Here is a 17123-nt window from a genome sequence, read left to right on the forward strand (position 1 = left end):
TAAATCCTTTTGTATTTGTCTATTAGACATCCTACTGGAAATATCCAGGGCCATTTAGATATATTGGGTAAAAGATTTGACCTGGAGAAACAGATATGAGGGCCATAAACTCACCGACAGTAAAGTAATTTTAGTTATGAGTGTAGATGATCTCCCACGGGAGAGGGCATAAAAAGTGAAAGCAGAGGGGCCTGGGTTTTAACCTCTAGAGCTCCCGACATTTAAGGAATAAACAGGGACGGAGGCATCCACGGGAAGACAGAAGTGGCCAGAAACACAGGAGTGAGAACGAGAAGAATATAGAACTGTAGATACCAAAGGAGAGGATATTTCAAGGAGGAAGGAACAGTCAAGAAGGGAAGTGGGAGATGTGATGACAAATGTCTACTAAATTTAGCAAATAGGAGGTTATTTGTGAATGTAGTAAAAGTAGTTACCAGTAAGTAAAAATAATAGTTTGCAGAGTGTGTGAGAAGTGAGAAAGTAGAGAGAGACAAAGTAGATAACACTTTCAAGAAATTTTTCAAGGAAAGGACGAATTCCCCACATAGTTAAATCCTTTTGGCAAAAATCCTCCAGAGAGGGGATACTTAGTACAGGGAGAAGGTGGGACCAGATGGACTCTAGAACACAAGTGGAGGGAAAGAAGAGGCATGATGCTTTTCCCAATGCAACAGAAATAACACAGGAGGCCTTGAGCTCTACTCCCACACTCATCATCTAGTAGCTCTGTCTTGCTTCATATTCATTTGGATGCTGCTGTGGGTTGTATTATGTCCCTTGAAAGGTATGTTGAAGTCCTAACCCCGGCACCTGTGAATGTGACCTCATTTGGAAATAGAGTCTTTGCAGATGTAATTGAGATGAGGTTATACTGGATTAGGGTGCACACTGAATCCAATCATTGGTATTCTTACAAGGAAAGAGAGATTTGGAGACCTGGAGACACACACAGGGAGAAGATGCCCATGTGGAGACAGAGGCAGAGATTAGAGTTATGCTGTGACAATCAAGGAATACTAGGGATTGCCAGCAACCAGCAGAAGGGAGGAGAGGCAAGGAAGGATTGTTCCATAGAGCCTTTGGAGGGAGCATGGACCAGCCAGCATCTTGATTTTGGACTTCTAGCCTCAAACTATAAGGGAAGAAATTTCTGTTGTTTTAAGCTGCCCAGTTTGTGGTGCCTGTGGTCCCAGTAGCCCTGGGAAATGCATACAGATGCCAAGGCCATGCATTCTCTAGGCTGGTTCCCTAGATTCTGGCTATACCACCAAAAAGTTAGAGACAACTGTCTTAAAGGTACCCTCACCACAGGGGAGCAGCTACTACAAAGAATGAACAGAGAAATGTTCCTCAGATGTAAGGAGGACAATAGATTAGACAAACATTCATCTTTCTCATCATGCCCTGGGGTGCCTTTCCTGTTCTTTCTAATGGTGATCATGCTCACACCCCAATCATAGACAGTCTCAGATCTAAAAACATTACAATGACCTGTGGTCAATAGATCTGAGTCAGAAGGCCTTGCTGGGGATGCATCCACCTTTTTGTTGCCCCAGTCTACCACGGACTTTTAAAGCCAGATCAATACAAGACATCCAAGGATGTCTTGAATGCATCTCAACCTGCACCAAGTGCTAAATGATACAGAAAGACCAAAGAAATGACCCTCGTCTTTAAGTGGTGACAATTTAATGTTGACACGAGTGACTTAGAGCCATGAAATACCAAGAGAATATTACAAATCAGAATGTAATGAGGTGCTCAACTGAGCAAGCACCCTACAAGACTGTTGTGCAGTTCTGACTCTGGCTCTAGTGGGGAGGAGTTGGCTGGGAAAGCTTTGGGGAAAAGATGAGACCTGCGCTTAGATGGATGCTGCTTAGGAAGGAGGAAGAACAGTAGTTATGGTATCTTCTCTGCCTCGTGCCATCCTAAGCCTGGGATTTTTCAGGAAGGCTGGGGCTCGGTTGAGACAAAGAGCGAAGCTTCTAATAACTCCACAGGGCTCCCTAATCACCAGAAGGAGACACAGACAAATCCACAGATTTGATAAAAATGCTCCAGAGCCTAAACATTCAAGTTCACAGAACCTCGTGTCGTCTCAAACATATAGCCTTTAATCAATACACATTTGTTGAATGAAAATATGTCTGAGAATATTAAACAGTTACCACTTTGGGGTTTTAACATTGTATTGTGTTGTACATGCCCAATCTCTTGTATTTTCTTTTTACGTTTTTTCTTTTCATCTAAAGAAAAAAAATACGCACGTCGTTTAAAGAATCAAGTGGTTCTACAATGTTTGCTTCAAAAATAGCAATCCTTTTCCATCACCACCAATTTCTTCCTTCCTAGAGGCAACCACATTTACCTTTTTTAGCTGACTGTTTTGGTATTTATGTCCAGGTCTATAAATATCATGCTTTGCTGCTATTTCTTGCATTTCCAATTTTAGGCATTATCTAGTAACTTCTCACTATAGAAGATGCAGAGAAGATACCAGTCCACATCTGTACCTTTTCCATTCCCCATCCTCCTGATGTAATTCTTAGATTGTTATTCAGTGTTCACATTATTTGGCTATGTAAATGCTATTTAGAGCTGAGCCATGTAGTAAATGATGAGCCATGTAGTAAATATTTTTTATTTCTTGAACATATTTTTTTCTTGTCGTTAAAAACGTACTTAAATTTCTATACCCTTATCTCTCTGGAGACTGGTTTATTTGAGTCAAACTTCTGTTTACTGCTTCATCACTATGTATCCTTAGGAAACTTACTTAATCCCTCTGTGCCACAGTTGTCCCAGCTGTAAAACAGAATAATATTGATACCAGCCCATACAATAATGGTATCAATGTTCTCCAGCCAAAACACCACCAGGAGCATGCTGTGGTCACTGCAACGAGGGAGAAGACACACAACGAGGTGCTTCAAGAAAATGGTGTTAGAAAAGGGCTCTCTCAGGTGATTTAGGGAGGGCTCAAGGAAATAGGTTCCCTCTGCATTTGGGGCTGTCAGATAGCGAGGATAATTCTATGATTGGATATCTCAGTATATTTTAACTATAAGAAGGGCCAACTAGAAGAGGCTAACACTGTAATTGGTAAAGAAACAACAGTCACTCATTTTAGCCTGGAGAGGGGGATGTTTGTATTTTTGTGTTAGGGACAATGACCTTGTTTCTGTTTGTATTTAGGCAAGATTATGAAGTGGTCACTTCATAATCATTTCATCTCACTTCATCCCAGTCACAGAGTGGCCTTGTTGGGGGTTGATGTTCTGGAAGATTGTCTGTGTTCAATGGGAGAACCCATGACCCTGCTGGCAATGCTGGGCTAGCCCCCAACAGCATGTACACCTTGATGTTAGTGTCAGGCCGGTTCAGCATGAAGGGCTGCTTTTCTATATCACAGTGGTAAGGATTAAATGAGTTACCATTTGTAAAAACCATTAGAACAATGGCTGCTATAAAATAAGCTCTTAAAAGTATTTGTTATACGATGCTAAAAGCACAGACAGCAAAACAAAAAAATAGGAAAGTTGGAGGACACCAAAATTAAAAAATTTGCACATCAGAGGACACTTAGAGTGGAAAAGCAACCCACCGAATGGGATAAAAAATTTGCAAATCATAGTTTTAATAAGTGATTGATATCCAGAGTATATAAAGAACTCCTATAACTCAACAACAGCCACAAAAAACAAACAACCTGATTAAAAAGTGGGCAAAGGACTTGAAGAGATTTCTCCAAAGAAGATATGCAAATGGTCAAAGAGTTCACGAAAAGATGCTCAACACCACTAATCACCAGGGAAATGCAAATCAAAACCACAGTGAGAGACCACTTCATACTCATTAGGATGGCTATTATATAAAAAAAAAAACAAAACAGAAAATAACAAGTATTAGCAAGGATGTAGAGAAATTGGAACTCTTGTGCATTGCTGGTGGGAAGGTAAAATGGCCCAGCCACTATGGAATATAGTATGGCAAGTCCTCAAAAAATTAAACATAGAATGACTATATGACTCAGTGATTGCCGTTCTGGGTATATACCCCCAAAGAAGTCAAAGCAAGCACTTGAACAGATATTTGTACACTGATGTTCGTAGCAGCATTATCCACAATAGCCAAAAGGTAGAAACAACCCACTTGTCCATTGACAGATGAATGAATAAACAAAATGTGCTCTATAGATACAAAAGAATATTATTCAGCCTTAAAAAGGAAGGAAATTCTGACATGTGCAATAACATGGATAAATCTTGAAGACATTATACTAAGAGAAATAAGCCAGCCACAAAAGAACGAATATTGTATGATTCCATTTACATGAGGTACCCAGTGTAGTCAAATTCATAGAGACACAACATAGAGTGGTGGTTGCTAGGGGCTGGGGACGGAGAAGAGAATGGGGAGTTAGTGTTTAATGGGAAAATAGAGTTTCAGCTGGGGGAAGATGAAAAGATTCTGGAGATGGATGGTGGTGATGGTTGTACAGCAATGAGAATAAGTTGTTCAGGATCATAGTGTTAGAAAGTGACTGAGCTATGATTTGAATCCAAGTAGTATAGATTTCAGAGTCCACTCTCTTAAGAACATAGTTATTCCTTATTGTAGTGATCATCTCACAATTTCTACAAATATTGAATCTTTCTTGTTGTACACCTGAAACTCATTTACTGTTACATGTCAATTATACCTCAACAAAAAAAGAATAAAGTTATTCTTAATTATTAATTTTGGGAGGAGTCTAATAGATTTACCAGGGGCTAGGGCTATAACTTCTGTTGAAACTGCTCATTGGTAAAAGAAATCTATCTTTTCATTCAACAGAGAATTGAGACATCTCTAACAAAGGATTCAGGCCACGTTTTAAAATGGCTATTGAATATCATACAGGAAGCTAGTTACAACTAAGTGTAGTCTTTAAGGGAATTCGGGAGAAGCTGAAGTTCCGGGTAAAAACTGTTAGGGCATGAAACTGTTAAGATATCTCACAGAGCTCCCAGGACATCTTTTTGTATGTACCAAGAAGCCAGGGACAGAGATGGAGAGGTAGAATGTACACAATGCTTATCGACCTTGGGAATTTTGTCAATAGCAAGATTATTTGCTGAGGAGGAGCAGTTCTGTGCCGTATGTCAGTTCATGCTGCGCATCTCCAAAGGAATTACCTGTCCATCTTGCCTGTGTGCTCATTTGCACCGTGGTGCAGGAGAGTGGTCCCAACCCTAGCTGGGCTGAAAATTGCTGGACGTACAAACCGTGTGTGTGTGTGTGTGTGTTGCAAGAAGGCACAGATGAAAAGAAGAAAGGGTCCCATTTCTGTTTGCTACACTGATGGGCCAATTAGCAGGGCCAAGAGAGGCAATTCTCAGGATGGGACACTATGTTTAGGAGGACAGAGTGAGGCTCTCCAGGAGCCCGGGTCGGTGTTGGAGGCGCTATGCTTTTTCCGCTTGCTGCCAAGACTGCCTTCAACATTTCAACCAAGTGTCAGAGGACCCCAAATCACACTTCTCAACCGCTGCAGGAAACTGCAAGGAGCTGCTCTGCATGACGGTGCAGGTCTCAGTTTTGGCAACGGCCCAGAGGACGGAATGTAATCTATACGCTCTAGGAAGAGGGGTTGATGGGCCTGTAAACATGGGGACAGCCTGGCCCAGCTGGGTGCAAGGAACTTATAAACACAGAATGCTAGAGCAACAAGGGCAGCTTAGAGACATTTTTGGCCAATCCTCAACCTTCACAGGTAGGGAAACTGAGGCACAGGCTCATTGAGTGACTTGCCAAAGATCATGCTGTGAATCAGAGAGAGTACAATAAACCTCCCCTTCCTTGTGAGAGCTTTCCCATTACTCTCACACTTCGCAAACATGCCAGACCATGAGAATCACCTGAATGGAGCTGCAAAAGCACAGTTCCTTAGTCCTTCCTGAACTTACTGAACCAGAGTCTTCAAGGGAAGAGCCTGGGGATATGCAGGTTTTCCAAGCAGTGCAGGTGGAGAGTTTTTTGCGATGCTGTATTATTTTCAACCTTTAAAAAATTGTAACCCATGTCCCTTAATACAATGTTTTCATTGTCTTCTGTATATCTCAGTAAGCCACACAAATATTTTAGAAGTTAACACTTAACAGAAAGATGAGGAGAAAAGTCTCTGAATTAGGAAGGTTGGGTTTGAAATCCAGGTCCTTCATTTTCCGGCTTTGTGACTTTGGACAAATTGCTTAACTTCTTTGTACCACAGTTTTCTCATCAATAAAATGGGTATGATGGTAATCCTTACTGCATTGGATGCGGTTGGGGTTGAATAAAAGCAAATGAAATAAGGTGTATAAAGTGCTTAGCATAACATTTTATGTCGGTCGGGGGGAGGAAAAGGCTATTAGGCTGAGAGTTAAACCCTGTGTCACTCTGCATTTGGGGCAAGAGTGGGGGCTCTCTCTGTGCCCCTACAGCCTTGACACAGCATCCTGGACTGGGCTGGCACTGCCTGGTAGGCTGGGAAGCCCCCCCGGAGGAAAGGCAGCTGGGGCCAAACCACTGCCTCGGGACCAGGAAGGGGTTACAGGCAGCTCTGAACATCTGACCCAGGCATCCAAGTTGACCTAGGGAAGAACTTGGAACCAAGTGGCTTATGCACAAAACAAATCCAACTTGGCAAAGGGAATGATACTAGGACTCTATTTCCTGACCCTAGAATCAAGGGTGAAAAATGAACTATCTCCCAGACGGGTGCAGCCTCTCCCGCTGGGTTTCCTACCAGGTTCTTTGTGGTGGCCCTGCCTCTACTTGTCATGATGTATATAAACAGGGTTTTTCAAAACCTTCTCATTTAAAAAATGAACTACACAGTCCTAAAGTATCTAAAAACAGACAAAACAAGACAAAAAGTAAGTATATTGAGTATGTTTTATAAAAATAAGTATATTCCCTCAGGCTGGGACATTCAGATCTGCCCTCTTTCCCCACAATTATCCATTTTTTCCATCATACATGATGGAAAGCAGTAAAGTAATAAAATGAAGGCAGTTACTAAAGACATTAGTTAATTCATTTATTTAATAAATACTTATTGAGCATCTACTAGAAATCTGACACCAGAAATCCTGCAGTGGAGGTCTCTGCATGATGGAGTGAAGCTTCAAGGAGAAAGAAAAGCCTAGAAAGAGCAGAATATGAAGTTAAAATGCACTCCACTAGGAGAGGTGGGATAAACAACCTCACGATGTACAATGACTTTAAAAAAATGAGTTAGTATTACCAGCAGAGGACAGTCACCAATGTGCATAATAATTGCTGTGAGCTATTCAGGAAATCCAAAACTGAATTAAATTACGGTCAGTATAATCTGCTTAAGAAGTCAAGAAAATTTAAAATATACTAGAGGAAAGAAATTTCCCTAAACCTAAAATATATAAGGGGAAAATATTTCATTAACTTAAAAAAGTTCTGTGGGTCCCCTTCTTCCTCATTGCGTATCCAGCCCCATGGATGGTGGGTGGGGCCGGATGAGTAGGGCTGGCCTGGAGTCGTGCTTCAGTAAGCACAAGAGGATATCAATTCTGTCCTCTCTATGGCTGTCAGGACAAATTTGTAACATAGACCATCTGCTTTTCAGGTCCTGGGTGGTGACTATAACCTCAAACTCCATAATTCCCATAAAATTTAGTTATGAGCAATGATATTTAAGGTCGATTGTCTACGGGACATGCATTTTACACGGTCCTTTAGTAGAACTAAGGTTTAAGTATGGATCAAGTCAAGTTTTGTCCTTGGGCTATGCAATTTTTGGACATTTATAGAATTGTTTTTTAACTGAAAGTGTTTTCTGTGGCTTATGTGGAGGAAGGTTACAAGAAATTTTGACAGGAAATTCTTTAGCGTGTGTATTATAGCACGTTACTGAGAATTCAGTTGTCTGGAATACACGCATTATGCCCTTTAAGAGAAATTTCTTTCTAGCCTTACTATGAGGATTCAGAATTTTCCTGAGGCAGTTGATTTGTTTTTATCTCATGGATGTTGTGCATTTTGTCCTTTCTCTGTTGCCCTTTTTGCTTGGGTTTCTAGGAAGCTTACAATCAAGGTTTCTGTCCATCTTAAATAATGGAAAAGGACTTTACATATATGTGCATGTATGTATGATTCTTCCCCCAGACTTTTTTCTTTACACTTATTGTATGATCTAATTATAGTTTTACAGTTTTAAAAAAAATTGTCATAAGCTGTCACAAATTATGGAGGAGATGTACGAAAGGGAAAGAATGAGAGGATGGACAGTTGAATACATGAATGTGTGGATGACTGAATGAATGAAAGAATGGATGAAGCTCTTTTGCTTTATGATGCCAGATAAATAAGACAATCATTAAATTAGCTAAGCAACTGAATTCTTGGACCACTCCAGGCAACCCAAAGCTGGCTGATCTTCATGTACTATTTTAATTTAGAATTAACCAAGCCATTGCTTTTTTAAAAAGGGCTCCGGGCCCCTTGAACGCACTCAGTTACAAACTGAGACTCTGCATCTGGGATAGCTCCTTTGCCACACACGACCAACTGAAGGGGCCCTGCACAGGCATCCTGGTTATGTTTCTTCTGCGTAGTTTGATGTTACTAATGAATGCACCAAGCCCCTTTCTTTAGACTTTAAAGAAAACTAAAACTCAACCTTTTATGAGAGGGGAGGTAAGCCAATGCTTTTAGATTATTATCTGGTTGCTCATATATTTTCTGCCTTATATGCTGATAGCCAACTGCAAAGCTTATCCCAGTTTGGAAGGTAATCTTAGTCCTTTATCCACAAGGGCCTCCATTACTCTGCTTCCGGGATCCAGATTTCTTTTGCAGACGAGTTATTTCATAGGATTTGAAATCATGCTGCTGTATACAAGAAACATCTCCAGAGCAAACTCACCATGGCAGAAGGTCAGAACACAGGATGAGCCACTGGCTGGAGCTCAGCTATCTGGAAGAAAATGCTTGAGGGGGAGGGAAATGCCACTCTTCTAAGCATCTCACTAGCTACACCTGGTATCTTCTCGATTGGCATAGATGGAGGGTTAGAGCAATTTGGCTCCAAAGGTGAGGAGGTTTTAGTACCGTCCACTAAAGAATGCACTCCAGTCATAGAAAATAATGACAGTCAAGCCAGAAAGGTGAAGTTTTGCCGTTGCTTTGAGGAGGATTTTGTTGTCAAAAGCATTTTAGTTGTATAGTTTATGTCCGGTTTGTCTCTTTAGAACAGAGGCTCTTTGGGCAGGAAATGTGTGCAGTGACTCTCCCAATGAAGGGCTTCACAACGTCAAGTAATAACAGCGACAATAAGAGGACAGCAGGAAATAATTTTTTACTGTCATGTATGGGCTGAATGTGTCGGAAGGGGTTTTCCTTCACCGAAGAAAGAGACAAAGACCAAACTGGTACCAGATCTTTAGAACACAAGGTCATTGCCAGGAGACCAACCTTAAAAATTCGGTGTAATTAACCAGCTAAACATAACACAACCAATCACAGTGTCGCTTTGTTTGTGCCACCACGCCTACCCAGAAAACCAGCCCCCTTCATCAAACTCAATTCAGAACACCCAGGCACAGCTCTGCATTTTGCATCTTCTGTGTCAAACTCTATTTTCAATCCTTTATGTCAAATTTAAATGCATGGCAACTGCATTCAGATCTTGATAGAATCCACAATTTGCCCTGGACCCCAAATCTATTCCACAAGACACACACACACACACACACACGCACACACACACACACAGACGTGAGCATGCACATATTTGGACTTGATCTGCACTCACTTTAAGCCAGAGTCAAGAATTTTGAATGACTGCCTGTTGGCAGGAGCTTTAACAAGTTCTCAGATAAATATCCGCTGAAAACAAGGGTATTACACAATTGGGTCTTCACCCCTTAGGTGAAGAAATCATATTAGCACAGCTCTTGTTTGGGATGAAAACGGACCCTCAAATTTTCTGTGGTATTCTCCCCTGTTGCTGAGGCTTAAATTGCTATCAATCTTAAGTGAGCTGAACAAATTGGTGTCAGTGATGAAAAATGGCTAAGTTTGACTCTGAACACACAGATCAGTTGTGTCCACCAAAATGAGGTCTTGATTAGGCAGAAAACTAACAAAAATACCCTATCAACAACTTACAATCTGATACAACGACCAAAAGAAAAGAAATCACTCACAACGTTATCACTAAGAAAACATTCTAGACAGCCCCGAGACATGAATTGACCTCTCTTATGGAAATCATCTTTGCTTGGGTATCTATATAGTCACAAAAGGATACAGTTTTTAAAAGCTCATTTTCTCCCTAATAATTGACTATTTTTTAAAAGCTATCAGCAGGTGCACCTCATTTCAAAAGCCTCTTGTCCTTCGTAACACAATGTTCATCACGATTATACAGTATGAAATCAAAAGCAGCAAAACATAAGTGAGCACAGTTCAATTAAATGCAACATAATCTCTGCAGCAAAAAATTGGTTCTGTAGCTAAAATCAGGTTCCAATGAAAGAAAAAGGGAATATATTTCCACATATTTTTAATTATATAGAATTTCCTCAAACATGATTTTTCATAATATATTCCATTAAGTTAACATCATATTTGAAGAAAGAGCATTTTCTGATTTCATTTGAAGCCTGATTTTGAGCAATTACAGTGTCATTGTTCCGCGGTAGAAAGGTTGAATTCATTTACTGTGTGGTTATGCTAGTTATGATTGATGTCTCTTCTCCAAATGATAAACCAATCACCCCAATGATGTAATGTCATTTTAAGAGTGCCATAATCACATTTCTCTCCAACTAGAAGCTCTGATGAGTTCTAATAAAGATTTATGGTAGATTAAAGGCCTACATAATATCAACAATGGATTGCTCATTTGATGAGAGATTTGATTAGGTAATTTTTTTGAAAAAGAATATGAGTTTACTAAATATATCAGGCCTGGCTTTGAAGAAGGGCATGGGCCATCATAGTAACAGTCCATCACTCCATCTCCAGAATGAATTGTCTTAAACGTATTTATGGGGTCCTCTCTAATTGTAGAGGTTGAGGCCAGTGGTGGCATACACTCATGGATGGAGCCAAAACACAATCTTATCAAGGAAAGCTCTTGGCATGGAAAGTTCTGTACTGCTTTTGATGGAATATGTTAATGAACGCCTTGAGTGGCAAATTCAGAACAGAACTCTGGGTCAGGAGCAATTAATTTCTGCAAATGTCTCTCCTTGGTCCATGGGTACTTAACCCTAGATATTGCTAACTCCTACATTTCTATGTTATGTAAACAAGTCACTAACAAGAGAAATCAAAATAAGGCATGATTGTTGCTCGGCCCAGGGCAATTCCACCTAAAATTCAGAGGTTGCATGGGGAGGCAGTAGCCACAAAATCCTCAAAAGTGGGACAGAACCCTGTAACCAGTCCCTTTGCTCTGTGAATGTGAAAACCACAACGAGAACTAGGGATTTAGAAGCAGTATTTATCATGGTACCATGCGATCAGCTTGTTAAATTCAAGTGAAGTGGCACAGTAGAGGATTATAGGAGAGGTCACCCCCAAACACTTCAGACTTGGCAAGACATTCCATATTCATGTCAAGGGAACACATTTTAATCACAAAATCATTTAAACCAGGAAGGAGGAAAAAGTCAAAAGCCAACCATCAAAAAACAAGAGGTCTGCGATGCACACAAATTGAGCACGTGAGGGTGTCCAGGGTCACTCGGCTATGACCAGAATTGTAGTAATACAAAATTCAATATTCCATTGTCTCTCTGCACTTCACCTTTGAGACCTACATGCTCTCATGTGCAGCAGCGGGCAAATTCCTGCCGCTGAAGGAGGCCCAAACCCTCTTAAAATGAGCAAGATCTCTTCAGTATCTGGGACCTTCAACAGATGTATCCTGGAATGGCAATGCCACAAAACAACAAATGTATTTCACCTTGATGATCCCCACACCGCCTTCTCCCCATCCCTTGTTTCAGAGTTGTCATTTTGCTGGAGACTCGAGACTGTCATGCACACATCACACATTTAGACACCACAGTTTCCTTACCACTGCTGGAGGCTTGCTGGGGCCCTGAGCATGCTCTGAGCAGGTATGAATTGGGGGAGAATTCCTCATCGGGGTTGGTGTCCATGATTTGATGGGAGGTGTTGCTGTCTAGCAATGGCATCTGGCAGCTAACTGGTGGAGGATTATGGGAGCTAGGCAGCTGAGCAGATGGGAGGAGGCTAGACGAGGATGTAGGTGGAATGGGACGACCTGGGAAAGAGGACAGAGGGGTCAAAGGTCAGCAATGAATGTCATGAGAGCATCCAGAGAAAGTTACATTGAAACCACCTCACAATACAAATATCCAAAAGAAGAAATGCTCCAGATGTATTTTTTCAAGTGGTTTGATGTTTTTCTAAATGTCCAAATTCATACCACAGCTAGCTGCATATTTCAGAAACCCGGCAGAAGAAATATTCATGTACACAGCTGAAATGGAATCAGTCTGGAAAACATCCACTTCTTTCTGTCTCCTCCGGTATTGTCCTAATCTAGGTCTGCACATCTCTCACTGAACTGTCCTTGCTGGTCTCCCTGCTTCCACTCTTGCCACATACCCATCTACTCCCCATTGTCCCCATCCCTTCTCCAGAGTAGCCAGAATGATATTTTAAAGATAGAAATCAGGTCGCATCTTTTGCCTGCTTGGCACTCTCCAATGGCTTCCCATTGCATGTAGAAAGAAACCCAAGCTCTTTATGATAACCTACCTGTATTGCCTATTTTGGCACTAGCTGCCTCACCTCTAATAGTGGCCATTACCACTCTCCACTTGGCCCCTCACTCTCCAGCCATCAAGGCCATCTTTATTTCTGCTGCTTGAATAAGCCTCGCCATCCCATCTTCAGAGTCTACACATCCTGTCCCCTCTACATGGAACATTCTCCCCCACTTGCACCTCACTGACATTTACAATTCTGCTTCTTCTCTTCATTCAAGCCTTCTCTGTCTGCCTTCTTGAAAGTTTCCCACCTATCTGCTTTATCCTATTAGCCTGCTTACGTTTCTTCACAGTCCTTATTACTATGTGAAAATGAACATCTATTTTAGTCACCCCTGCATCCTCAGTGTCTTCCTAATGAATAACACCTGGTGAATGAGTGAACAAATAAATAAGGTAGACTAAAACCAAATTAATTAGTTTGGGGTAGAAGTAGAAGAGAGATGGAAAGATTGACACATTGACATCCCAAAGAATTGCCAATGCCCCCACTCTCTCCACCGTGTAATATTTTTGGACACCAGGAGGCAATTCCTACAAAAAGAATCACAGCCACTCCAGGCCACAAGGAGGAGCAGCCAGCCTGGCAGGAAGTGGGCAGTGACGTGGAGCTGCCCTTGGGTCAAGAAGTTCTCCTCCCACACGGAAGGCTGCTGTGACCTTTCAGGTGGCAGGCAGCTCCTGGCAGCGGATTGCTGAGTGAGGATAATTGCCATGTATACTTTCACCTGATTCACCCTTACATCTTGGGGTCCTCACAATTGCTTGCCTGCTGGTTTATTCATCTGGGAAGCTCATAAAAATGAGCCAAGGCTAGCAGTCCACAGGATATGCCCTAAAGCTGGGGGTGTGGAAGGAAGGGTAAGATGCTGAGAAAACAAACTGAAGAGTCAGGTTAGAGTTTCAACTCAGGCAAGAAGTGCCCAAGCCAGAGGAACATGTTGCCCTGCTTTTAGATGTACTACATATGTGAAGACATCTTCAGACACCTCAAATGGATGCCAATTTTTGTTGTCACTTTCATAATTGAATTTCCTGATCTATTGTTCAGTGCATTAAATGTTATCGCTAGATGAGCTTGGTTCAATAAAATGTAGAAGTGCCTCCTATGTGCTCTGAGACAGTGAGGACACAAAAACAAGCAAGACATCATTCCTGCCCTCAGAGAGCTCATAGTCTAGTGGGGGAGGCAGACAGATAAGTACATCATTTCAGCCCCATGATAAGAGCAGGATGGTGGCATGTAAGGACATGTTGCTGTGGGAGCAGAGAAAAGAGATGCTTGGTCCAGCTTGGCCAGGTGGGGGTAGAGAGTCACACTGAGATTCCTGGGAAAGGTGATGACTGAGCAGTCTTTGAAAGAGGAGAAAAGGGACTTCCAGTGAGAGAAAAAATGATGAACAATGGCACAGAGACCTCAAAGCACTAGCCTGTTATCACTTTTGAGGGTGGGAGTCAGAAAGAGACAGGAAATAAGATATTCAAAGCTTAACGTTAGGGGCTCCTGTCCAGTAACACAACTGAAGAAGATTAATCGTGGAAATAGATCAACGTTGATAAATGGAGTTTGATTTGAAAAATTCAATTCATTCATAACTGTTTGGGAGCCATATAAAGTGTGATATTCTAGCCAGATGCTCCAGCAGAGGTAGGTGGACCACCTTAGAGCTTCATGAGAATCAGTGCTAACATTTAATCGATACCTTCTCCCATAGGTCTCCCTCCAATAACTATCAGTATTATTACTATTTTAACTGCTAATGTTTTTTGCACAATGACTATCTACCGCTCACTGTGCCAGCCACTGCACATGTATTATCTCATTTAATTCTCAAAACAGTCCTAAAAGGTTAGAATTATTATAATTCCCATTTTATAGAGGAGGAAATTGAGGCATAGAGAGGTGAGATTGCATAGTTAGAAGTGATAGGGGCCAGGAGGCAAACTCAGGTTTGTCTGTTCCAAAATCCACTCTCTAACCACTCTGCAAGGTGTTTGCCCAAACAGCATGGTGACAAAAAAGGAAGAAGGGCACATACAGGGAGAGGGGTGATTTATAGGAAATCACATTTCCAGTTTCCCATTTCCCAACCCCAATGCACTCTCAAGATTTGAAATAAGAAACATTTCTTTGAATAACCATTTATAGCAGCCATCATCTGGCAGAGTTCAAAGCTTTTCTCGTAATTTTGTCACGAAATTCAAAGTGACTCCTTCACAGTGATGTTACCCTCTGCCTCCTTCGAGGCTCCTGAAAGTGGAGGTGTGCTGACCAGGGCGCTGTGAAGTCAGTGTTGACGTCCAGTTGGCAGTGAAGCTCTGGTGGGAACAGATTTTAACTCACAATCAATAGGCTCTATAGTTTGTATTATCGAGGCATATCTGAAACTGCATGTTGAAGAACAAGGATGGCTGGGAGCCAATTTTTAAATTCCTTTGAGTGACTGAGGTGGAACTGAAGTTCAAGTGCGATTTTCCAGGAGCCTGATATGATAGTTGCTGTGAAATCATTCTTTACATGAACTTTTTGAGATTTTGTTCAGCATGAATTCATTTCACATAGCACAGACAGAACTGCCTTTTAATTTATACAAACACAGACAATGGAAGAGCAGTCATAACACAATGAAAGCACTGGGATTACTTTGGTGTGTGAAATACACATCACGGAACTGTCTCATTCCTGTTATTTCCCTGCCTCCTTTAAATCCCTGCTCTGGTAGCTCCTTAACCTGTGCTTGCTGGTACCTCCCATTACTTGGGAAATATCTCAGTCCCTAGATCAGCTCCCAATCAAATTGTATGCTGTTGCCTATTTGCTATGTCATTTGCTAATTTTGTTCACTTATGCTACATTTTTCCCCCTGACTATTCCAACTGACAGAGACCATCTGCACCGACACAAACAGGTTCCAAAGTACAGGGGAGAGAGCTGGAACTTATACAGACTCACTCTATAGACCACGACTTCTTACCAAAATGCCTAGGGTGGGATGGGCATGGAACCAGGGGCTATGCACTTATTTGGTTTCTGCTTTATGCACTACAGAGGCCCCCTGATCCCCAAACTATTTTTGAAGTTCCATTTTGAATGGGTATAGAGTCCCTGGCAAATATACAGAAAACAGGGTTTAACTGAACTGTTAAAAAGCAAAAGGAAACATGCAAAGGCAGCAATATGTCATTCATTAAACTCATATGGTCTTGTGTATGTGTGTGTTTTCCAAGATGCCCATGTAAGTCAAAGTCTAATTATCTGCGAGATTGGATTTCCCCTACAGCCTTAAAAATGGGGACTAATTCAAATTTTGCTAATTTACCTGTTTCCAAATGAGTAAGATTTTGTGACAGTTTCAACTCATGAACTTTTTCTGATTAAAAAATCTATAGCTGGAAAAAGCAGTTCCCCACCAACTCTGATAGATTGGTAGTGGCTGTTTGGAATGCTGTGTTGAGAAGGATGCTGAGGGCGCCCTGGGTTCAGTGGGAAACAGTGCCACCATCAATTAGAAAAATCATGGACCAGGAGTGGGTGAAAAGTAGCAGATGCACAGCATTTATTTGCCAGCCACACTCCAGGCCTTCATTCATCATCCACTCCAGCCACACCTGAAAACTTTATCCTACACCATCTGTGGTTGAAGTCACATTGCTTTGATTCCCATTGTCTCAATTACAGCACCATTTTTCTCCTTAAATCGATTTGGATCCAGATTTAGTTCCCCTATCCAAGATTAAAGGGCTGCAATCTTCCCTCTACCCCCAAAGCAGTAAATATTTTCAGTGAAATTGCTGCTCTACCCAACTGTTGCTAATAGATTCACTAATTTATGATCGAAGGCACGTTGCAGATCAATTCCCAAAATTCACTTAAAACAACTGCTTCCTTTTTCACTCAAAGAAATAGATATTAAAATGTCCCGTGTAGACAATGCATAATTGATCTGTGTAGTGATCGGGTATCAGAATATTTGATGGAGTAGGACAAAAAAAATGGTACCAGGAAAAATTGCATCCAAAATAAAAAGTTCAATGACCTCATTACCAATTATATATGTGATCTTGCCTTGTGCTAAGAACAGAGTTAAATATTTAATGTGTATTTTTCTCTTTTAACATCTACAACTTTTCTATGAACAAGTACTATTATCATCCCCCTTTACAGGTGAAGAAACTGAGGCTAGAAGGACTGACTCTGTCCTGATACTGCCCTGTTAGCAAGCAGCAGAGCTGGCTGGGATTTGAACCCAGGCAACCCGACTCCAAAGCCAAGCCTTGAATGGTTCATTCTACTATTTTCCGCAT

The 17123-nt window shown here is 41.4% G+C and overlaps 1 protein-coding gene across 12 annotated transcripts in view; it reads right to left on the reverse strand.

Annotated features, from left to right (window-relative positions):
- Positions 1–17123, reverse strand: part of TENM2 (teneurin transmembrane protein 2) — a 1160613-nt gene that overhangs the window by 339585 nt on the left and 803905 nt on the right. For all 12 annotated transcript variants that reach the window (XM_070517111.1, XM_044777697.2, XM_070517110.1 and 9 more), the window contains one exon: positions 12098–12307. In XM_070517111.1, the coding sequence (XP_070373212.1) occupies positions 12098–12307 (210 nt within the window). The remainder of the gene's footprint in view (positions 1–12097; positions 12308–17123) is intronic.

Source organism: Equus asinus, chromosome 9 (genome assembly GCF_041296235.1).
Source record: "Equus asinus isolate D_3611 breed Donkey chromosome 9, EquAss-T2T_v2, whole genome shotgun sequence".
NCBI classification, from domain to species: domain Eukaryota; kingdom Metazoa; phylum Chordata; class Mammalia; order Perissodactyla; family Equidae; genus Equus; species Equus asinus.